The sequence below is a fragment of the Hypanus sabinus genome, chromosome 5, assembly GCF_030144855.1.
Source record: "Hypanus sabinus isolate sHypSab1 chromosome 5, sHypSab1.hap1, whole genome shotgun sequence".
Classification (NCBI taxonomy): domain Eukaryota; kingdom Metazoa; phylum Chordata; class Chondrichthyes; order Myliobatiformes; family Dasyatidae; genus Hypanus; species Hypanus sabinus.
In genome coordinates this window covers 185,027,640-185,052,600 of record NC_082710.1, presented here as the reverse complement: position 1 = coordinate 185,052,600, position 24,961 = coordinate 185,027,640, and the positions used below count along the sequence as shown (strand labels likewise).

Genomic DNA, 24,961 nt, shown 5'->3' with positions numbered 1-24,961 from the left:
AGGAGTCTGTACATTACTCCGAGTGTGTGTGGGATTACAATTGTAACACTGTCTCTCAGGAGTCTGTACATTACTCCGAGTGTGTGTGGGTTTACAATTGTAACACTGTCTGTCAGGAGTCTATACATTACTCCGAGTGTGTGTGGGTTTACAATTGTAACGCTATCTGTCAGGAGTCTGTACATTACTCCGAGTGTGTGTGGGTTTACAATTGTAACGCTATCTGTCAGGAGTCTGTACATTACTCCGAGTGTGTGTGAGATTACAATTGTAACGCTGTCTGTCAGGAGTCTGTACAATACTCCGAGTATGTGTGGGATTACAATTGTAACACTGTCTCTCAGGAGTCTGTACATTACTCCGAGTGTGTGTGGGTTTACAATTGTAACACTGTCTCTCAGGAGTCTGTACATTACTCCGAGTGTGTGTGGGTTTACAATTGTAACTCTGTCTGCCAGGAGTCTATACATTACTCCGAGTGTGTGTGGGATTACAATTGTAACACTGTCTGTCAGGAGTCTGTACGTTACTCCGAGTGTGTGTGGGATTACAATTGTAACGCTGTCTGTCAGGAGTCTGTACATTACTCCGAGTGTGTGTGGGATTACAATTGTAACACTGTCTCTCAGGAGTCTGTACATTACTCCGAGTGTGTGTGGGATTACAATTGTAACACTGTCTCTCAGGAGTCTGTACATTACTCCGAGTGTGTGTGGGTTTACAATTGTAACACTGTCTCTCAGGAGTCTGTACATTACTCCGAGTGTGTGTGGGATTACAATTGTAACGCTGTCTGTCAGGAGTCTGTACGTTACTCCGAGTGTGTGTGGGATTACAATTGTAACACTGTCTGCCAGGAGTCTGTACATTACTCCGAGTGTGTGTGGGTTTACAATTGTAACACTGTCTCTCAGGAGTCTGTACCTTACTCCGAGTGTGTGTGGGATTACAATTGTAACACTGTCTGCCAGGAGTCTCTACATTACTCCGAGTGTGTGTGGGTTTACAATTGTAACACTGTCTCTCAGGAGTCTGTACATTACTCCGAGTGTGTGTGGGTTTACAGTTGTAACACTGTCTGCCAGGACTCTATACATTACTCCGAGTGTGTGTGGGTTTACAATAGTAACACTGTCTCTCAGGAGTCTGTACATTACTCCGAGTGTGTGTGGGTTTACAATTGTAACGCTATCTGTCAGGAGTCTGTACATTACTCCGAGTGTGTGTGAGATTACAATTGTAACGCTGTCTGTCAGGAGTCTGTACAATACTCCGAGTATGTGTGGGTTTACAATTGTAACACTGTCTCTCAGGAGTCTGTACATTACTCCGAGTGTGTGTGGGTTTACAATTGTAACTCTGTCTGCCAGGAGTCTATACATTACTCCGAGTGTGTGTGGGATTACAATTGTAACACTGTCTGTCAGGAGTCTGTATGTTACTCCGAGTGTGTGTGGGATTACAATTGTAACGCTGTCTGTCAGGAGTCTGTACATTACTCCGAGTGTGTGTGGGATTACAATTGTAACACTGTCTCTCAGGAGTCTGTACATTACTCCGAGTGTGTGTGGGTTTACAATTGTAACACTGTCTCTCAGGAGTCTGTACATTACTCCGAGTGTGTGTGGGATTACAATTGTAACGCTGTCTGTCAGGAGTCTGTACATTACTCCGAGTGTGTGTGGGTTTACAATAGTAACACTGTCTGTCAGGAGTCTGTACATTACTCCGAGTGTGTGTGGGTTTACAATTGTAACACTGTCTGTCAGGAGTCTATACATTACTCCGAGTGTGTGTGGGTTTACAATAGTAACACTGTCTCTCAGGAGTCTATACATTACTCCGAGTGTGTGTGGGTTTACAATTGTAACACTGTCTCTCAGGAGTCTGTACGTTACTCCGAGTGTGTGTGGGATTACAATTGTAACACTGTCTCTCAGGAGTCTGTACATTACTCCGAGTGTGTGTGGGTTTACAATTGTAACACTGTCTGCCAGGAGTCTGTACGTTACTCCGAGTGTGTGTGGGATTACAATTGTAACACTGTCTGCCAGGAGTCTGTACATTACTCCGAGTGTGTGTGGGTTTACAATTGTAACACTGTCTCTCAGGAGTCTGTACATTACTCCGAGTGTGTGTGGGATTACAATTGTAACACTGTCTGCCAGGAGTCTGTACATTACTCCGAGTGTGTGTGGGTTTACAATTGTAACACTGTCTCTCAGGAGTCTGTACATTACTCCGAGTGTGTGTGGGTTTACAGTTGTAACACTGTCTGCCAGGACTCTATACATTACTCCGAGTGTGTGTGGATTTACAATAGTAACACTGTCTCTCAGGAGTCTGTACATTACTCCGAGTGTGTGTGGGTTTACAATTGTAACACTGTCTGCCAGGAGTCTATACATTACTCCGAGTGTGTGTGGGGTTACAATTGTAACACTGTCTGTCAGGAGTCTGTACATTACTCCGAGTGTGTGTGGGTTTACAATTGTAATGCTATCTGTCAGGAGTCTATACATTACTCCGAGTGTGTGTGGGTTTACAATTGTAACACTGTCTGTCAGGAGTCTGTACATTACTCCGAGTGTGTGTGGGTTTACAATTGTAATGCTATCTGTCAGGAGTCTATACATTACTCTGAGTGTGTGTGGGATTACAATTGTAATGCTATCTGTCAGGAGTCTGTACATTACTCCGAGTGTGTGTGGGTTTACAATAGTAACACTGTCTGTCAGGAGTCTGTACATTACTCCGTGTGTGTGTGGGTTTACAATTGTAACACTGTCTCTCAGGAGTCTGTACATTACTCCAAGTGTGTGTGGGTTTACAATTGTAACACTGTCTCTCAGGAGTCTGTACATTACTCCGAGTGTGTGTGGGTTTACAATTGTAACACTGTCTGCCAGGAGTCTATACATTACTCTGAGTGTGTGTGGGATTACAATTGTAATGCTATCTGTCAGGAGTCTGTACATTACTCCGAGTGTGTGTGGGTTTACAATTGTAACACTGTCTCTCAGGAGTCTGTACATTACTCCGAGTGTGTGTGGGTTTACAATTGTAACACTGTCTGTCAGGAGTCTATACATTACTCCAAGTGTGTGTGGGTTTACAATTGTAACACTGTCTGTCAGGAGTCTGTACATTACTCCGCGAGTGTGTGGGATTACAATTGTAACGCTGTCTGTCAGGAGTCTGTACATTACTCCGAGTGTGTGTGGGATTACAATTGTAACGCTGTCTGTCAGGAGTCTGTACATTACTCCGAGTGTGTGTGGGATTACAATTGTAACGCTGTCTGTCAGGAGTCTGTACAATACTCCGAGTGTGTGTGGGATTACAATTGTAACACTGTCTCTCAGGAGTCTGTACGTTACTCCGAGTGTGTGTGGGTTTACAATTGTAACGCTGTCTGTCAGGAGTCTGTACGTTACTCCGAGTGTGTGCGGGATTACAATTGTAACGCTATCTGTCAGGGGTCTGTACATTACTCCGAGTGTGTGTGGGTTTACAATTGTAACACTGTCTCTCAGGAGTCTGTACGTTACTCCGAGTGTGTGTGGGTTTACAATTGTAACGCTGCCTGTCAGGAGTCTGTACGTTACTCCGAGTGTGTGTGGGATTACAATTGTAACGCTATCTGTCAGGAGTCTGTACATTACTCCGAGTGTGTGTGGGTTTACAATAGTAACACTGTCTGTCAGGAGTCTGTACATTACTCCGTGTGTGTGTGGGTTTACAATTGTAACACTGTCTCTCAGGAGTCTGTACATTACTCCAAGTGTGTGTGGGTTTACAATTGTAACACTGTCTCTCAGGAGTCTGTACATTACTCCGAGTGTGTGTGGGTTTACAATTGTAACACTGTCTGCCAGGAGTCTATACATTACTCTGAGTGTGTGTGGGATTACAATTGTAATGCTATCTGTCAGGAGTCTGTACATTACTCCGAGTGTGTGTGGGATTACAATTGTAACGCTGTCTGTCAGGAGTCTGTACAATACTCCGAGTGTGTGTGGGATTACAATTGTAACACTGTCTCTCAGGAGTCTGTACGTTACTCCGAGTGTGTGTGGGTTTACAATTGTAACGCTGTCTGTCAGGAGTCTGTACGTTACTCCGAGTGTGTGCGGGATTACAATTGTAACGCTATCTGTCAGGGGTCTGTACATTACTCCGAGTGTGTGTGGGTTTACAATTGTAACACTGCCTGTCAGGAGTCTGTACATTACTCCGAGTGTGTGTGGGATTACAATTGTAACGTTGTCTATCAGGAGTCTGTACATTACTCCGAGTGTGTGTGGGTTTACAATTGTAACACTGTCTGTCAGGAGTCTGTACATTACTCCGAGTGTGTGTGGGATTACAATTGTAACACTGTCTGTCAGGAGTCTGTACATTACTCCGAGTGTGTGTGGGTTTACAATTGTAACACTGTCTGTCAGGAGTCTGTACATTACTCCGAGTGTGTGTGGGATTACAATTGTAACGCTGTCTGTCAGGAGTCTGTACAATACTCCGAGTGTGTGTGGGATTACAATTGTAACACTGTCTCTCAGGAGTCTGTACGTTACTCCGAGTGTGTGTGGGTTTACAATTGTAACGCTGTCTGTCAGGAGTCTGTACGTTACTCCGAGTGTGTGCGGGATTACAATTGTAACGCTATCTGTCAGGGGTCTGTACATTACTCCGAGTGTGTGTGGGTTTACAATTGTAACACTGCCTGTCAGGAGTCTGTACATTACTCCGAGTGTGTGTGGGATTACAATTGTAACACTGTCTGTCAGGAGTCTGTACATTACTCCGAGTGTGTGTGGGTTTACAATTGTAACACTGTCTGTCAGGAGTCTGTACACTCTCCCTCAGTTATCTCTGGTTTCTGCAGTTTCGTTCCACCGTCCAAAGACATTCTGGTGAGCAGGTTAGCAACCTCACCTAATATTCTGGTTACCTGTTCATTGTGATTGTCCTGTGATCAGGCTGGAGATAAATCAGTGTGGCTCATTGGGTCGGAATTTCTTGTTTTGCTCTGTATTCTTTCAGAAATAAATTAACAATAACTACCTCTGTCATTGCCCCTTCCCCTGTTCATCTGGAGAAGCGTGCTCACCGTCAGTGAATAAAATTGTGGCAAATCTAATGTCCTTCCACGTGTCTTTAAACTGTTGCTTTGAGAACAGCATCATTTCATAAACTTTAATCAGTGCCGCGTGGATGTTGGTCCCTCTCTGGTCCTTGTGAGCTGCGGAAAGATACAAGAGACTGACGTTAGAGAGAGGCAGACTGCTGCTTTCTGCTGAAAAGAATGGGGCAGTTGTCCCCTTCATGATAATATCAGGGAGCTTGGGGATGGGAAGGAGATTGGTTGGTCAAGATAACAGACCATAAGATCATAAGTGCTTTTGATGAGAGTAGAATTATGCCATGCGGTCCGTTGAGTTTGCTCTGCCATTCCAGAATAGCTGATTTATTCCTCTGAAACCATTCTCCTGAGATCTCTCTGTAACCTTTGATGCCATGTCTGATCAAGAACCTATGTCTCCACTTTAAATATGCACGATGACTGTGGCAATGAATTCCGCAGATTCACCTCTCTCTGATAAAGGGATCCCTCCTCAGCACTGTTCTAACTGGATGCCCCTCCTGTTCTGAGGCAGCATCCTCTGATCTTAGACCGGACATGTCGAGGATGTTTCCTGTAGTGGAGGAATCTATTTAGGCCTTCTAAATCCCCCCTCCCCTCATTCTACTATTAGGTCTTTACCCTTTAGAGTGTAGAAGGTTGAGGGGGGACTTGATAGAGGTATTTAAAATTATGAGGGGGATAGATAGATTTGATGTGGATAGCCTTTTTCCATTGAGACTAGGGGAGATTCAAACAAGAGGACATGAGTTGAGAGTTAGGGGGCATAAGTTTAGGGGTAACACAAGGGGCAACTTCTTTACTCAGAGAGTGGTAGCTGTGTGGAACGAGCTTCCAGTAGAAGTGGTAGAGGCAGGTTTGATATTGTCATTTAAAAAAATTGGACAGGTATATGGGCAGGAAAGGAATGGAGGGTTATGGGCTGAGTGCAGATCGGTGGGACTAGGTGAAAGTAAGCATTCGGCACAGACTAGAAGGGCCGAGATGTCCTGTTTCAATGCTGTAATTGTTATATGGTTAAAAAATCCAGTGAACAGACAAAGGAGAATCGTTTAATGTGGTGTACTTGGATTTTCAGAAGGCCTTTGACAAGGTGTCAAACTTGAGGCTGCTAAATAAGCTATGAGCCCATGGTATCAGGAAAGATTCTAGCATGGATTCTAGCATCCACGCCTGATTGGAAGGAGACAAAGAGTGATTAAAGGGAGCCTTTTATGAAGGGCTGCCGGTTCCACAGAGGTAAACGTTGGGACGGATTCAATGATACGGCAATGATTTGGATGATGGTATTGATGGCTTTGTGGATTATATGAAGATAGATGGAGGAACCAGTAGTTTTGATGGAGTAGAGAGGCTACAGAAGGGCTCGGAGAGATTAAGAGAATGGGCAAAGAGATGGGAAGTGTATGGTCATGCACTTTGGTAGAAGAATGACTATTTTCTAAATGGAGAGAAAATACAAAAAACTGAGGTGCAAATGCAATGTTAGCATTCACTGAAAAGGACTGGAATAAAGAATGAGACTTTATAAAGCACTGGTGGGGCCTCACAGAGTATTGTGAGCAGACTTGGGCCAGTAATCTTTGAAAAGATGTACTGAAACTGGAGAGGGTTCAAAGGAGGTTCCAGGATTGAATGGCTTGGCATAAAGGCCCTGGACCTGCATTCACTGGACTTCAGAAGAGTGAGGGGTGACCTCATTGAAACCTATCAAATGGTGAAAGGCCTTGATAGAGTGGATGTGGAGAAGATGTTTCCTCTGGTGGGATTGTCTGAAACCAGAGGACACAGGCAGAGTCCTTTTAGTATGGAGATGTGAAAGGATTTCTTTAGCTCAAAAGTGGTGAATTTGTGGAATTCTTTGCCAGCTGTGGAGGTCAAGTCTTTATGTATACTTAAGGCAGAGGCTGATAGTTTTTTGATTGGTCAGGGCATGAAGGGATACAGGGAGAAGGCAAGAGATTGGGGCTGAGAGGAAAGTTGGATCAGCCATGATGAAATGACAGAGCAAACTCAATGGACCAAATGGCCTAATTCTGCTCCTCCATCTATTGGTCATATGGACCAATGGACTGCAGTCGCAGAGCCGTCAAACACACCCCTTTCATTCCTGGGATCACTCCCATGTCCCTCCTCTGGACTCTCTAATGGCGGATTATCCTTTGCCCAAATTATTTAATCACACCTACTTCAAAACAAGCCAGAATATGTGGCCAACAACTGTTCACGACAATCCACGTGTTCTGACCAAGGGTGGTGAAATACTCTGATTGGGCCAGCATATAGGGTTCATTTCCCAGTGCCATCTGCAAGGAAGTATGTACGCGACCACATGGGGAGACAAAAAGGGCTAGGGTGACAGGGGATTCATTAGTTACGGAACTGAAAGGAGAATGAAATTCTTGGATAGTATCTTGTCCCCAGTTGCCTGGGTTTGGTACATCTCTGATAGAGCCCTCAGTGAGATGAGGAACTGATGGATGTCATGGCCCATGATATGGGTAGGAAGAGTAATGCGGTATTGCAAAGGGAGTTCAGGGAGCTAGGTGCTATGTTAGAGCACAGGACCTCTCAGGACTGCTACCCATGCCATGCACTAGCGAGGCCAGAAACAGGAAGATCATACAGTTTCACACATGGTGTAGGAGGGAGGGCAGAAGATTTTTGGATCATTGGGCTCTCTTTCAAAGAAGATGGGAACTGCACATATGAGGAGGTTTGCATTGGAACTGGAAGGAGACTAATATACTAATAGGAAGGACTGTTCATGCTGTATAGTGGGGTGTAAACTGGAGAGCCAGAACAGTTAGTGAAGAGGTTATGGAGGCAGACGTTGTTAAGATCTCAAAGTCAGGAATCAAAAGGTTACGCATGGAGTGACTGATGTCCTGAGCCGCATGTATTTCAATGCAGGAAGTATCGTAGGAAAGGCAGGTGAACTCAAGGCATGGATCAACATCTGCAATTATGATATTTTGACAGGAAAGAGTCTTTTTCTGTTGATCAGTGTCAAAAAAGCCAAATTAAGTCCATTGTGGTTCAATGTCGTAAAACAATAAAAGTTAAAAACTTCCAAAGGGGGTGAATACTTTTTATAGGCATTGAATTTACTTACTATAACTGATTGATTGATCTCTATACTATTACGTATTGCATGAACTGCTGCTGCTAGGTTAACAAGTTCCATGACACATGCCGGTGATACTAAACCTGTCTCAGATTCTGCGGTACTACCGGGATCGGTACTGGGTCTGTTGTTGCTACATCAGTGATCTGATGATAATGTGGTTATTTGGATCAGCAAGTTTGCTGATATCAAGACTGGGGGTGTAACGGGCGGTGAGGAAGACTAGCATGGCTTGCAGCATGATTTGGACCTGCTGGGAAAATGGGCTGAAAATGGTAAATTGAACTTAACACAGACAGGACCAACAAAGCTTATCTGTGGAATTCGTCGCCACAAGTGGCTGTGGAGGCCAAGTCCTCATATATATTTGAGGCAGAGGTTGACAAATTCTTGATTGGTCAGGGCTTGCGGAGGGGAGGCAGGAGACTGGGGCTGAGAGGAAAATGGATCAGTCATGATGAAATGGTGGAGCAGCCTCCACGGGCCAAATGGCCTAATTCTGTTCCCATATCTTATGGTCTAAGGTAGGTGTTATGCAGTGAACATTAGGGCACTAAAGAGTGCTGTTGAACAAAAGGATCCATAATTCATTGAAACTGACGTCAAAGGTGGATAATGTCATAAAGAAAGCTTTTGGCACATTGGCCTTCATAAATCAAAGTACAGAGTACAGGAGATGGAATGAAATGTCATGTTGAAGTTGGGTAGGACATTGGTGTGGCTTGATTTGTGTGCCACTTTGGTCGCCTGCCTAAGGGAGGACGTAAATAAAGTTAAGAGTACAGGGAAAATTTACGAGGATGTTGCCAGGTCTGGATGACCTGAGTTTTAAAGAAAGATTGAATAGATTGGGACTCAATTCCTTGGAGCATACAAGACTGTAGGGTGATTTGATAGAAGGATACAAAATTATGAAGGGTGTAGACAGTGTAAATGCAAGCAGGTTTTTTCCACTCTGGTGGAACTACAACCAGAGGTCATGGGTGAAAACTGAAAAGTTTAAGGGGAACCTGAGGGGTGATGTCTTCACCCAGAGAGTCATGAGAGTGTGGAATGAACTGCCAGTGGAGGTGGTGCATGCAAGCTCAATATCAGCATTTAAGAGAAGTTTGGAGAGGTACATGGATGCTAGGGGTGTGGAGGCCTTAACTGGCGATGCAGGTCAATGGAGTAAGCCGTTCAAATGGTCTGAAAGTTCTGCTGTACATTTCTATGACTGTTACTCTCTTCTAAAAGGTACAGATCAGTGAGTTGAGCATGGTATGTTAGTGAGACTTGAGGGCTCTCCCCAGCATAATCTTCACTGATTTGATTTTATGCAAACGATGCATTTTACTGTACATTTTACATTTGCCAAATAAAGCTGATGTTTATCTTATAATGCCTCAGCTTTATATCCTTGCTTTTATATTCTAGTTTCTAGACAACTGGAATGTAATTTGGCATTATTTTACCTATGTAAAAGACAGCGATTTTACATCTTTTACCTGCATACTTGGCAGATTCTTCAGTTTTCAGAATTTGGAGGACGTCTTCGGATCCGGACCGCTCTCTTTCGTTCAGATTCACCACCCTTATGGGATTGGATGCATAGGTCACCACCCCAAACCGCGGTCTTACGTCAAAGCTGGAGATCTGTGGAGCAATGAGAGCTGCGTCAGAGAGGCGAGCGCAAAGGGTCCACCGCTCGAGACATTCGCAGGCCTCGACAGTGACAGGCAGGTGAGAAGTAAACGGCCAGAGTAGGGAAAGAAGGAGCTGGCGGGTGGGGGGGGGGGATTTGGTCACTGGAAGGAGAAATCAATATTCACGCCATCAGGTTGGAGGGATGAATATCTTTCATGCTTCATAAACTTTTTCTCATCTATCATTAATACGGCTGTGTGACAGCAAAGGGAACGTGTGCGGGAGCGTTTCAGTCTCCCCAAAACCTTTGACACCCTGACTGATCAATAACTTATCTTCCTCCACTTTAAATATACCCAGTGACTTGACACCCACAGCAGTCTGTGGTAATGAATTCCACAGATTCACCATTCTCCAGCTGGAGAAATTCCTCCTTATCTCTGTCCTTCTGTTCTGAGTCTATACCCTCTGGTCCTAGACTCGCTCATGATACGAAACATCCTCTCCACATCCACTCTATCTATGTCCTCTGGTCCTAGACTTCCCCACTATAGGAAACATCCTCTCCACATCCACTCTCTCTGTGTAGTCTGGTCCTAGACTCCCCCACTATAGGAAACATCCTCTCCACATCCACTCTCTCTGTGTAGTCTGGTCCTAGACTCCCCCACTATAGGAAACATCCTCTCCACATCCACTCTATCTGTGTCCTCTGGTCCGAGACTCCCCCGCTATGGGAAACATCCTCTCCACATCCACTCTGTCTGTGTCCTCTGGTCCGAGACTCCCCCACTATAGGAAACATCCTCTCCACATCCACTCTATCTGTGTCCTCTGGTCCGAGACTCCCCCGCTATGGGAAACATCCTCTCCACATCCACTCTGTCTGTGTCCTCTGGTCCGAGACTCCCCCACTATAGGAAACATCCTCTCCACATCCACTCTATCTGTGTTCTCTGGTCCGAGACTCCCCCACTATAGGAGACATCCTCTCCACATCCACTCTATCTGTGTCCTCTGGTCCTAGACTCCCCCACTATAGGAGACATCCTCTCCACATCCACTCTATCTGTGTCCTCTGGTTCTAGACTCCCCCACTATAGGAAACATCCTCTCCACGTCCACTCTATCTGTGTCCTCTGGTCCTAGACTCCCCCACTATAGGAAACATCCTCTCCACATCCACTCTATCTGTGTCCTCTGGTCCTAGACTCCCCCACTATAGGATACATCCTCTCCACATCCACTCTATCTGTGTCCTCTGGTTCTAGACTCCCCCACTATAGGAAACATCCTCTCCACGTCCACTCTATCTGTGTCCTCTGGTCCTAGACTCCCCCACTATAGGATACATCCTCTCCACATCCACTCTATCTGTGTCCTCTGGTCCTAGACTCCCCCACTATAGGATACATCCTCTCCACTCCCACTTTATTGAGACCTTTCAATATACAACACATTGCAATGCGGTGCCCCCCTCATTTTTCTAAATTCCAGCAGGTACAGGCCCTGTGCCATCAAATGCTCCTCATACATTAACCCTTTCATTCTCATGAATATTTTATGGACCCTCTCCAAGACCACCACATTGTTTCTTAGATAAGGGGCCCAAAACTGCTCATGATACTCCAGGACAAACCCATAATGTGACTCCCCCTCACCACAGCACCCCCCCAAACCGTGCAGCTATCCATTGCCCTAACCTCAGAGCATCTTTCCCTCTCAGACTGTGGCGCTTCCTCAGTACTGCCCCTACCCCCACACTCTGCGGTACTCCCTGTCAGAAATAGATCTGGGACGAGTTCTCATAATTTCTGTCAACATGGCGCTGAGCGGCAACGTAGTGGCTTAGACAGTAGTTTTCTCTGGTTTGTCGGGATTGTTTGTGAGGAGTTAGGGACCAAGTAATGGCTTAGGGACAGGGATGAGAGTCGGGGACAGTAAATGAAGACTCAGCAGTCCCGCAGCTCGGGTCGTCAGGTGCTGTTGACTGAGACCAGCGATTCCCCACCCACGTTGGCAAATCCCAGCCCCAAGGTGCACGTGCACAGGAACAAACCCTTTGGCCCACAAAGTTTGTGAAGAAGTGGCCAACTTAACTAATCCCCTCCTTCCACACAATAAGAGCATAAGACGTGGGAGTAGAATTAGGCCATTCAGCCCATCAGGTTTGCTCTATCATTCCTGCCTTCTTGTCCTTTGATGTCCTGACCAATCAGAAAACAATCAACTTCTGCCTTAAATGTACGCATGGACTTGGCCTTCATTGCAGTCTATGGCAGAGTATTCCACAGATTCACTACTCTCCGGCTAAAAAAATTCCTGCTTACTTCTGTTCTGAAGGGTCATCCCTCAACTTTGAGTGTGCTCTATAGTTCTGGATAGCCCACTGTAGGAAACACCCTCTCCACATCCACCCTATGTAGTCCTTTCAACATTCAGTAGATTTCAATGAGATCCCTCTGCATTGTTCTAAACACCAGTGAGTACAGGCCCAAAGCTGATAGATGCTCCTCATATTTTAACCCCTTCAATCCCAGAATCATCCTCAAGAACCTCCTCTGGACTCTGTCTAATTTCAATACATCCTGTCTGAGATACCGCACCAAAAACTCTTGACAGTGCTCCAAGTGCGGGCTGACTGGTGTCTTATAAAGGCTCAGCATTATCTCCTTGCTTTTATATTCTATTCCCCTCGAAATAAATGCCAACATTTATTTACCACAGACTCAACATGCAAATTAACCTTTTAGAGTCTTGCATGAGGACTCCAAGTCCCTCTGCAGCTCTGACGTTTGACACTTCTCCCCATTTAGATAATAATCCGCACTATTGTTCCTTTCACCAAAATGCATTATCATACACTGTATTCCATCTGCCCCTATTTTTGCCCATTCTTCCAATTTGTCAAAGTCCTGCTTCAATTGCACTACCTACCCTTCCACCTATATTCTTATCATCCGCAAACTTTGCCACAAAGCCATCAATTCTATTCTCTAAATCACTGACACTGTGAAAAGTAGCGGTCCCAGTACTGACCCCTGAGGAACACCACTATTCACTGACAGCCAATCAGAAAAGGCCCTTTTATTCCCACTCTCTGCCTCCTGCCTGTCAGCCGTTCCTCTATCCAAACCGGTATATTTCCAGTAACACATCGGATTTTATCTTGTTAAGCAGTCTTATGTGTGGCACCTTATCAAATGCCTTCTGAAAATCCAAGTAAATGACATCCACTGCCTCTCCTTTGTCCACTCTGCTTGTTACTTCCTCAAAGACTCTAACAGCTTTGTCAGGCAAGATTTCCCTTATAGAAACCATGCTGACTTTGACTTACTTTATCATTACACCTCAAGTACCCCGAAACCTCATCATTAATAATAGACTACAACATCTTCCCAGCCACTGAGGTCAGACTAACTGGCCTGTAATTTCCTTTCATTTACCTTCCTCCTTCTTAAAGAGTGAGTGACATTTGCAATCTTCCAGTCCTCCAGGACCATGCCAAAATCAAGTGATTCTTGAAAGATCGTGACCAATGCAACCAATGCATCAGCAACCTCTCTCAAGACTCTGGGATGTTGTCCATCTGGTCCAGATGACTTACCCACCTTAAGACCCTTAAGCTTGCCTCACATATTTTTGTTTGTAATATCAATGGCACTCACTCCTGCTCCCTGACACTCGCGGACCACTGGCACACTGCTAGCGTCTTCCACAGTGAAGACTGATGCAAAGTCCCCATTAAGTTCATCTGCCATTTTTTTGTCCCCCATTACTACCTCACCAGCATCATTTTCCAGTGGTTCAATTCTCACCTCCCTTTTACTCCTTGTATAGCTGAAAAAACTTTAAGTATCCTGCTTTATATTACTGGCTGGTCTGCCCTCATATTTCATCTTTTCCCTTCTTGTAGCTTTTTTAGTTGTCTTTGGTTGGATTTTAAAAGCTTCCCAATCATCCAACTTCCCACTCACATTTGCTACCTTGTGTGTCCTTTGCTTGGCTTTTATGCTGTCCTTAACTTGTTAAGTTGCCTACCTCTGCCATTTCAGAACAACTTCCTCTGTGGGACATATCTATCCTGTGCCTTGTGAACTATTCCCAAAAGCTCATCTCTGCTCTGCCGTCATTCCCGCCAGTATCCACCTGGGCAAGCTCCTCTCTCATGCCTCTGTAATTCCCTTTATTCCTTTGCAATACTGATACATGTGATTTATGCTCCTTCCTCTCAAACTGTAGTATTAATTCAATTATGTTATGATCACTGCCTCATAAGGGTTCCTTTACATTAAGCTCCCTAACAAGATCTGGGTTATTACACAACACCCAAACTAAGATAACCTTTCCCCGAGCAGGCCAAGCACAAGCTGCTCTAAAAACTCATCTCATAGGTATTCAACAAATTCCCTCTTGCAATCTGACACCAACCTTATTTTCCCAATCCCCTTGCATATTGACGTCCCCCATTACAATTGTATCATCACAAGCCTTTTCCAGCTCCCTTTGCAACCTCAACCCCACATCTTGGCCTCTATTTGGAGGCCTGTCTATGATTCCCAGAATACTTTTTTATTTAACCCTTGCAGCTTCTTAACTCCACCCAGAAAGATGCACCCAATGTTACCTCTTTCTAAGCATGTAATTCCATCTCTCACCAACAGATCCATACCGCGGCCTATGCCTTCCTGCCAGTCCTTTCGATACAAAGTTTGATATTAAGCTCGCAACCACGGCCTTCTTTCAGCCACAACAATGTCCGTCTCCTTCCACTTTCCCCACATCCATGTGCTCATGTGAATCTCTCGTAAAAGTCCCTAATGTATCTGCCTCTCTCTCCACCCCAGGTACCCACCACTGGCGGAATAAATTACCCCCTCTCAGCTTAAATGCATGCCGCCTAGTACTAGACATTTCAACCCTGGGACAAAGAACGTTATACTGTACACAACAGAAGCAGCCCTCCATGTTGTGCCGAACCCTTTACTCGAGCTCAGAGCTCCTTTGAAATGACCCATCTCACTGTGTGTGTGTGTGCGTTGTTTGTGGAATGTTACGTTTGCACCAGAATGTGTTGAGACACTTGCGGGCTGCCCCCAGCACACCCTTAGTTAAGACAAATGAAGCATTTCACCGTAGGGTTTACATGTGTGTGCGATAACTAAATCTGAATCTGGATTTAGCTGTAACTCCAGCACTGTGCTGCCTCTCACCTTCTCGATAAGATTCTCCACCATGTCCATGGCCAACTTGAAGTTTGTTTCCTCCACGCTCCGTGACGCATCGATCATGAAGTAGACATGGAGGTGTGCGTCTTTGCTGATAGTCAGTTTGCGGGCTGTGGAGCGGTCTGAAGGAGGGGAAGGTTTGTAGTCGTTAGCGATGCCCAGACCACCGTGTCACCTGCTGGCCACCCAGAAACGATGCCTACAGAAAGTAGTGGATACAGCCCAACCCATCACAAGTAGAGCCCTCCCCTCCATTGAGCACATTTACAAGAACAGCCACAAGAAAGCAGCATCCATCATTGAGGACCCCCTCCACCAAGGCCGTGCTCTCGTCAGGTTCACCCTACAGCCATCAGGCTCCTGAACTGGCATGGATAACTTCACTCACCACAACTCCAACCTGACTCCACAATCTACAGACCCACTTTCAAGGACTCTACATCTCATGTTCTCAGTACTATATATTTTTTTGCAGTTGAAGAGGCCTCTTACCTCTTCTCCTCACCAGCCTACCACCTCCTCCTGGTACCCCTCTTTCCCCTTTCTCCCATGGTCCACTCTCCTCTCCTATCAGAGTCCCTCTTCTCCAGCCCTTTACCTTTCCCACCCACCTGGCTTGACATCACGTACTGCCTGGTCCTCCTTCCCCTCCCCCCACCTTTTTATTCCGGCATCCTCCCCCTTTCTTTTCACTCCTGAAGAAGGGTCTCAGCCTGAAACATCAACTGTTTATTCATTTCCATTGATGCTACCTGACTTGCTGAGTTCCTCCAGCATTTTGTGTGTGTGTTCTTTTGCAGATGGTGCATCACTCATTTCTGTGTGTAAGTTTTCATAAATTCTATTGTAGTTTTTTTATTTTTCCTGTGAACAACAGCAGGAAGGTCAGTCTCAATGTAGTATATGGTGACATTGACTGTATTTACTCTGAACTTTGAACACACCAACAGCAGCACTGACCAGCCGTGGTCATCCAGTGGGGCACAGTCCGAGAGCAAGTGAGATTAAACTAACATCTGGGAATGTGCAGACAGCCATGGACCTCCCCTGCCCATAATGTCAGTGCAATTGTTCCTCAGCCACTGGGACCCTCAGCTCTGGCCACAGGCTGCCCAAGTGCGCAAAACCCCACGTTAGAGGAGACCAGACAGCCTGAGTCGTGGGGTCACTAGGAGAGTGTTCAGGCTGCAGTGAGTTAGGAGCGGGGGGGTGGTGGGGGGAGCTGAAAAGGCAAATATGGAAGGGTCCAAATTTCCTCCAGCATTTTCTGTACGCCACGGTTGTAAGGGGTGGTTACTGAGTTACTGTCACCTTCCTGTCAGCTTGAGCTAGTCTGGCCGTTCTCCTCTGACCTCTCTCATTAACGATGTGTTTTCACCCACAGAACTGCCACTCACTGATGTCTTGTTCTGTGATCTTATACGATTCTTTGTAAACTGTAGAGACTACTGAGAATGCCAGCAGATCGTATAACCATATAACGATTACAGCACGGAAAACGGCCCTTCTAGTCTGTGCCGAACGCTTACTCTCACCTAGTCCCACCGACCCACACTCAGCCCATAATTCTCCACTGCTGATCAATCAGCAGTTTCCACTCTGAAAACACTCTGGCTGGCACCAGCAATCATTCCACGGTCAAAGGCATTTAGATCACATTTCTTTCCCCATCCTCATGTTTGGTCTGAACAAGAGAACCTCTTCACCATGTCTGCATGCCTCAGTTGCTGCCATATGATTGGCTGATTAGATATTTGCATTAATGAGCTGGTATCTAATGTAGTGGGCATTTGGAAAATATTCTAGAGCAAACACAAGGAAACGTGCAGAAGCTGGAAATTCAAACAACACACTCAAAATACTGGTGGAACACAACAGGCCAGGCAGCATCTATAAGGAGAAGCACTGTCGACGTTTGAAATGTTGACAGTGCTTCCCCTTATAGATGCTGCCTGGCCTGGCCTGCTGTGTTCCACCAGCATTTTGTGTGTGTTGTCGGAAAATATTCTACTTGGTTGATTAGTATTTAATGACAAAGAGTTAGAGCAAAGATACACTCAGCCTGGTGGTTTGACATGTGTCTATTTTAATACAAGGAGCATCATTAACAAGGAGGACGAATGTACAGCATGGATCAATATGGGGAAGAGTGACATTGTGGCCATTACAGAGACTAGAATGTCTCAGGAGCAGGAATGGCTGCGGTGTGTGCCAGGCTTTAGATGTTTCAGAAAGGACAGAGAGGGAGGCAAAAGAGGTCGGGGTGTGGCATTGCTGATTAGAGATAGTGTCACGGCTGCAGAAAAGGAGGATTCAAGGAGGAGTGGTCTACTGGGTCAGTGTGGGTGGAAGTCAGAAACAGAAAGGGGCAATAACTCTACTGGGTGCTTTTATAGAACCCCCAATAGTAACATGAACATCGAGGAGCAGATAGGGAGGAAGATTCTGGAAGGGATGGAAGGTTGTTGTGATGGACAGAGATGAGGAGGGGTGTAGGAACTGGAGGTGTTTACAGAGATGAGGAGGGGTGTAGGAACTGGAGGTGTTTACAGAGATGAGGAGGGGTGTAGGAACTGGAGGGGTTTACAGAGATGAGGAGGGGTGTAGGAACTGGAGGGGTTTACAGAGATGAGGAGGGGTGTAGGAACTGGAGGGGTTTACAGAGATGAGGAGGGGTGTAGGAACTGGATGAGTTTACAGAGATGAGGAGGGGTGTAGGAACTGGAGGGGTTTACAGAGATGAGGAGGGGTGTAGGAACTGGAGGGATTTACAGAGATGAGGAGGGGTGTAGGAACTGGAGGGGTTTACAGAGATGCGGAGGGGTGTAGGAACTGGAGGGGTTTACAGAGATGGGGAGGGGTGTAGGAACTGGAGGAGTTTACAGAGATGAGGAGGGGTGTAGGAACTGGAGGGGTTTACAGAGATGGGGAGGGGTGTAGGAACTGGAGGGGTTTACAGAGGTGAGGAGGGGTGTAGGAACTGGAGGGGTTTACAGAGATGAGGAGGGGTGTAGGAACTGGAGGAGTTTACAGAGATGAGGAGAGGTGTAGGAACTGGAGGGGTTTACAGAGATGGGGAGGGGTGTAGGAACGAGGGGTTTACAGAGATGAGGAGGGGTGTAGGAACTGGAGGGGTTTACAGAGATGGGGAGGGGTGTAGGAACTGGAGTGGTTTACAGAGATGAGGAGGGGTGTAGGAACTGGAGTGGTTTACAGAGATGAGGAGGGGTGTAGGGACTGGAGGGGTTTACAGAGATGAGGAGGGGTGTAGGAACTGCAGGGGTTTACAGAGATGAGGAGGGGTGTAGGAACTGGAGGAGTTTACAGAGATGAGGAGGGGTGTAGGAACTGGAGTGGTTTACAGAGATGAGGAGGGGTGTAGGGACTGGAGGGGTTTACAGAGATGAGGAGGGGTGTAGGAACGAGGGGTTTACAGAGATGAGGAGGGGTGTAGGGACTGGAGGGGTTTACAGAGATGAGGAGGGGTGTAGGAACTGGAGGGGTTTACAGAGATGAGGAGGGGTGTAGGAACTGGAGGGGTTTACAGAGATGAGGAGGGGTGTAGGAACTGGAGGGGTTTACAGAGATGGGGAGGGGTGTAGGAACTGGAGGGGTTTACAGAGGTGAGGAGGGGTGTAGGAACTGGAGGGGTTTACAGAGATGAGGAGGGGTGTAGGTACTGGATGAGTTTACAGAGATGAGGAGGGGTGTAGGTACTGGAGGGGTTTACAGAGATGAGGAGGGGTGTAGGTACTGGAGAGGTTTACAGAGATGTGGAGGGGTGTAGGAACTGGAGGGTTTCACAGAGATTGGTGGTATGTAGGTCTGGGGGGGATTAAAGTGAGACCACAGGAGCCCAAAATTAAAGGTGCGCTTTCTCATGGGATGTCAGCTTATTAAGGAAAGTGAGCAGGAGATAGATAGGAGCTACGGGGAGTTAGTCACCCTGAGGATGCAGAAGTGGGTGACTGTCAGGGAAGGGTTGGGAAGAGCTCAGATAGTAGAGAGCAGCCCTGTGACCGTCCCCCTCAGTAATCGTTATCTCATTTTGGATGCTGTTGAGGGGGGTTGACCACGGCGATCGGGTCTCTGGAACTGAGCCTGGTTCTGCGGTGTAGAAGGGAAAGAGGAAGATGAGGAATGTGGTAGTCATGAGGGGAACAGACAGGAGGTTCTGTCAGCCTGATAGAGATACCCAGATGGTGTCTCAGTTGCCTCCCAGTTGCCAGGGTACAGGATGTCTCAGATCAGGGAGAAGGTGAACAGCCAAAAGTCTTGGTGCACGTTGGTACCAATGACATAGGTAGAAAAAGAGAGGAGGTCCTGCAAAGAGAATTCAGAGAGTTGGGCAGGAAGCTATGAAGCAGGACCTCTAGGATGGTGATCTCAGGATTGCTGCCTGTGCCACGTGCTAGCGAGTGCAAGAATAGCATGATCAGGCATGTTAATGTGTGGCTGAGAGACTGGTGTAGGGAGCAGGGCTTCAGGTTCCTGAATCATTGGGGCCTCTTCTGGGGGAGGTACGACCTGTACAGAAAGGACGGGTTATACCTGAACCCAGAGGGGTTCAATATCCTAACAGGCAGGTTTAATAGAGCTGTTAAGGAGAGTTTAAACTAACTTGGCAGGGGGATGGGAACCAGAGTGATGAGGCTGAGGGAGGGGAACACAGAAATAAATCAAAGATAGTGTGCAACAGAGATGACAGAAAGGACAGGCGGGAGATAAGGTTTAATCAAGCCAGTGGGATGAGTTACAGGGCAATAGAGGCGTGGTGCAGTTAAAACAGAAAGCTACAAATACTGGACTGAAAGTGTTAGATTTGAATGCACACAGCATAAGAAATAAAATGGACAATCTGGAAATTCAGCTACAGATTGGTAAATATGACGTCGTGGGCATCTCTGAAACTTGGCCAAAGGACAGCTGCTGTTGGGAGCTGAACGTCCAAGGATATACGGTGTATCAGAAAGATATAGGCATAGGAGGTGGTGTGGCTCTGTGTATAAGAAATAATAATAAATCATTGGAAAGAGATGACATAGGATCAGAAGGTGTAGAGTCTCTATGGGTTGAGTTAAGAAATGCCAAGGGTAAAAGGACCCTAATGGCAGTTGTACACAGGCCTCCAATCAGCAGCCGGGATGTGGATTACAAATTACAGTAGGATATAGAAAAGGTGTGTCAGAAGGGCAATGTCATGATAATCGTTGGGGATTTTAATACGAAATTGAATTGGGAAAACCAGGTCAGTACTGGACCTCAAGGAAGAGAGAGAATTTGTAGAATGTCTAAGGGATGGCTTTTTAGAACAGCTTGTTGTTGAGCCCACTAGGGGATCGGCTGTACTGGTTTGGGTGTTGTGCAATGATCTAGAGATGATAAGAGAGCTTAAGGTTAAGGAACCCTTCGGGAACAGTGATCACAATATGATCGAGTTCATTTTGAAATTTGAGACTGCTCATCATGGATGAGTGCCTCACAGAGTGTCCTCAGCCAGGTTGATTACACTCAAAGAAAGGCTCTCAGGCTTATAGGTGTTGGTGAAGCCACAGCTCGTGAGAAGCTAGCCATCAGTAGCTTACACCACAGACCACAGGTTGCTGCAGCTACTGTGCTGTACAAAATGCACACCAGCCACAGCCCTCAGACCTTTGCAACATGCTGCCTTCATCTTATGAGAGACAGCGCACCACATGACCAAGATTATCTATGCCTGCTCGTGCTGTTTCTATGCCTGATGTGAGAACCTACACACTGGACAGAAGCTTCCTTCACTGTGCTATCAGAATTTGGAACAGCCTCCCAGATGCTGTGGTTGGAAACATCTGCGGCGATGGGGTCCAAGCCTTCAAGAGTCAAGTACACAAACACCCGTCATCTCTGGGAGGGAAGTCACGAGCTTCTTCATAAACTATCATGAAGGGGACCAGGATGGCAATGCTTGGTTGTTGGTAGGTAGGGTTAATACCTGACTCTCAAAAGTACTTGTGAGTTATGTTCTGGCTGGACTTAAACTGCTGGAGAACAGTGTGGAAAGATCAGGTGCTGTTTTCTCCCGGTAGGGATTAGTTTTTAGTTCCAAGTGCTCCTGCCACGTTTTGTCACCCTGCCACCTTATCCTTCTGTCTCTCTGAATTATGGAGGACAGCATGTGTATAAATGTCTCTCCAGCAGACTTCATCATGACTCCAGTATTTCTACTATTTTTTAATGTTTCTTAATTGTACATACGATTTTTTGTGTTCTGTCACTGAGCAGCAGTGAACCATCTGATTGGCCTATCAGAGTTCTCCTTAGGAACTAGTTGACTTGATCAGCATTTCTGATCTGGCTGTTGTTCACAATTGCACTTCAATAAAAAAAAACAATGAGAGGGGAACTGGCCGAAGTTGACTGGAAAGAGACACTAGCAGGAAGGAGAGTAGAGCAGCAGTGGCTGGAGTTTCTGCAAAAAATGAGGGATGTGCAAGACAGATATATTCCCAAGAAGAAGAAATTTTTGAATGGAAGAAAGACAATGGCTGACAAGTGAAGTCAGAGCTAAAGTAAAAGCAATTTCTCAATTATTAGGAACTTTTGTACTGTTTAGTATTGTGGCTGTCTGAAGATTTACACAGGTAATGCTGTGTTGCCCTAATTCTTTAATGCTGTTGTGTAGTGCCTTTGGGATGATACCAGTTATAAATATTTCTATTGGGACAACACTCTGTTCGTGTTCCAAAGTCTTTCAATATCCTCATAATTCAGCATATTTCTGGTGTTCCCCACTGACTGATTTCTGCATCTTATGTGTATTCGCAATGGCTCTATCTCGTAAATAAGTTGTTCCTGCTTGTTTGTCCTGTATTATTAAATAAACAAGCAAGAACAACTTATTTCACAGAAACAATATGATAGAGAAATAATAATTATTACCACCTGAAGACTTCGAGGGGTCACTGCGGCTTATGCCCAGAGTGCTGGTCAGTGAGGCTGAGAAAGATTCTGCTACTTCTTCAGGCGTGTCGAAGGAGTTCGGGTCTGTGGAGCAAAGTGAGAGCTTGTTCAGTATGGGAAATATATCCGCTCTCCTCCAGGTTTATAAGCAATGCCCTCATTTTTATGTAGATTTTCCCATTATTGACCATCCAAAACTGCCCACACACAGAGTCGGCTGAGAAGTAGTCAGAAACAGAGATGGTGGAAAGGACAGGATTTGATTCCAGGACAGGCATCCGTAAATCACAGTCTGGACTCAGCGCTCGGTGATTAAGTAGACAGATTAATTTCTGATTTATTGAATGTCAGAAGTTGGGATTCATTGGGAGTGGGCTCTCAGTGGCGGCTGTTACGAGGTCTAAACTGTAACGTAATTAGAGTGGTTGGGAGTGTATGGCAGGGAGATGGGAACCAGGATGATAGAGCTGAGGATGAGCCAGCAGGTTTATGAGTAGATGATGGATGTAAAGCATTAAATTGTACCACAGCAGAAAAGTTCAAAAAGTCGAAGAATGCAGAACTGAAGGTGCTGTATTTAAATGTGCGTAGCATTCAGAATAAGGTGGACAAACTTTGACATTTGACAAGGTAGACAAACTTTGACAAGGTAGACATTGGTCATATGACGTGGGCATCGATGAGTCGTGGTGAAAGTAGGTAACAGTTGGGAGTCTAACATCAAAGGATATACTTTGTATTGAAAGGACAGGCAGGAAGGCATAGGTGGTGGTGTGGCTGTGTTGGTAAGATATGGAATTACATCTTTAGAAAGAGGTGTGATAGGGTCAGAAAATGTTGAATCTATGTGGATGCCGTTAAGAAACTGCAAGGGTAAAAATATACCTGATGCCTCCCTGATGGTAACAGTGAGAAAAGGACATGCCCTGGGTGCTGGAGGTCCTTAATAATGGACACTGCATTTCTGAGACACCGCTCCCTGAAGATGTCCTGGGTACTTTGTAGGCTAGTACACAGGATGGAGCTGACTAGATTTATAACCTTCTGAAGCTCCTTTCAGTCCTGTGCAGTAGCACCCCCTCCCCATAATGGACAGTGCTGCAGCCTGTCAGAATGCTCTCCACTGTACAACTATAGAAGTTTTTGAGTGTATTTGTTATACCAAATCTGTTCAAACTCCTAATAAAGTATAGTCACCGTCTTGCCTTCTTTATGACTACATCAATATGTTGGGACCAGGCTAGATCCTCAGAGATCTTGACGCTTAGGAACTTGAAACTGCTCACTCTCTCCACTTCAGATCCCTCTATGAGGATTGGAATATATTCCTTCATCTTACCCTTCCTGAAGTCCACAATCAGTTCTTTTGTCTTACTGATGTTGAGTGCCAGGTTGTTGCTGCAGCACCATTCCACTAGATGGCATATCTCACTCCTGTACGCCCTCTGAGTTTCTACCAACAATGGTTGTATCGCCAGCAAGTTTATAGATGGTATTTGAGCTATGCCTAGACACGCAGTCTTGTGTATATACAGAGTAGAGCAGTGGGCTAAGCACACACCCCTGAGGTGCGCCAGTGTTGATCATCAGCAAGGAGGAGATATTATCATCAATCCGGCAAGATTGTGGTCTTCCGGTTAGGAAGTCAAGGATCCAATTGCAGAGGGAGGTACAGAGGCCCAGGTTCTACAACTTTTCAATCAGGATTATGGGAATGATGGTATTAAATGCTGAGCTATAGTTGATTAACAGCATCCTGACGTAGGTGTTTGTGTTGTCCAGGTGGTTTAAAACCGTGTGGAAAGCCATTGAGATTGCGTCTGCTGTTGACCTATTGTGGCATTAGCCAAACTGCAATGGGTCCAGGTCCTTGCTGAGGCAGGAGTTCAGTCTAGTCATGACCAACCTCTCAAAGCATTGCATCACTGTCGATGTGTGTGCTACTAGGCGATAGTCAGTAAGGCAGCCCACATTATCCTTCTTAGGCACTGGTATAATTGTTGCCTTTTTGAAGCAAGTGGGAACTTCTGTCCATGGCAGTGAGAGGTTGAAAATGTCCTTGAATACTCCCGCTAGTTGGTTGGCACAGGTTTTCAGAGCCTTACCAGGTACTCCATCGGGACCTTCCGCCTTGCGAGGGTTCACCCTCTTTAAAGACAGCCTAACATCGGCCTCTGAGACTGAGATCACAGGGTCATCAGGTGCAGTAGGGATCTTCACAGCTGTAGTTATATTCTCCCTTTCAAAGCGTGCACAGAAGTCATTGAGTTCATCTGGTAGTGAAGCATCGCTGCCATTCATACTATTGGGTTTCGCTTTGTAGGAAGTAATGTCTTGCAGATGCTGCCAGAATTGCTGTGCATCCAATGTCACCTCCAAATTCATTCGAAATTGTCTCTTCACCCTTAAAATAGCCCTCCATAAATCATACCTGGTTTTCTTATATAAGGCCTGGGTCGCCAGACTTGAATGCCACAGATCGAGCCTTCAGCAGACGACATAACTCCTGGTTCATCCACGGCTTTTGGTTTGGGAATGTACAGTAAGTCTTTGTGGGCACACACTCATCCACACAGGTTTTAATGAAGTCGATAACAACTGCAGCATACTCATCCAGGTTCGAAGATGAATTCCTGAATACAGTCCAGTCCTGTAGGTGCTCCTGTGCTTCTCTTGTCTGTACCCTCTTGGTCCTCACTGCTGGTGCTGCAGTCTTCAGTGTCTGCCTGTACTCGGGAGTAGAAGTACAGACAGGTGATCAGACTTCCCGAATTGAGGGCGTGGAATAGCATGGTAGGCATTCTTGATGGTGGTGTAGCAATGGTCCAGTGTGTTGTTTCCTCTGGTATTGCAAGTGATCTGTTGATGGTAGTTGCTCAGTGATTTTTTTCAGAC

General features: G+C 45.8%; 1 protein-coding gene across 3 annotated transcripts in view; it reads right to left on the bottom strand.

The window, feature by feature from the left end:
- Positions 1-24,961, bottom strand: part of LOC132394734 (complement factor B-like) — a 250,516-nt gene that overhangs the window by 76,411 nt on the left and 149,144 nt on the right. For all 3 annotated transcript variants that reach the window (XM_059971130.1, XM_059971127.1, XM_059971129.1), the window contains exons 5-8: positions 22,049-22,150; positions 15,113-15,249; positions 9,761-9,908; positions 5,114-5,245 (exon numbers count right to left, since the gene is read on the bottom strand). In XM_059971130.1, coding sequence (XP_059827113.1) covers positions 5,114-5,245; positions 9,761-9,908; positions 15,113-15,249; positions 22,049-22,150 — 519 coding nt within the window. The remainder of the gene's footprint in view (positions 1-5,113; positions 5,246-9,760; positions 9,909-15,112; positions 15,250-22,048; positions 22,151-24,961) is intronic.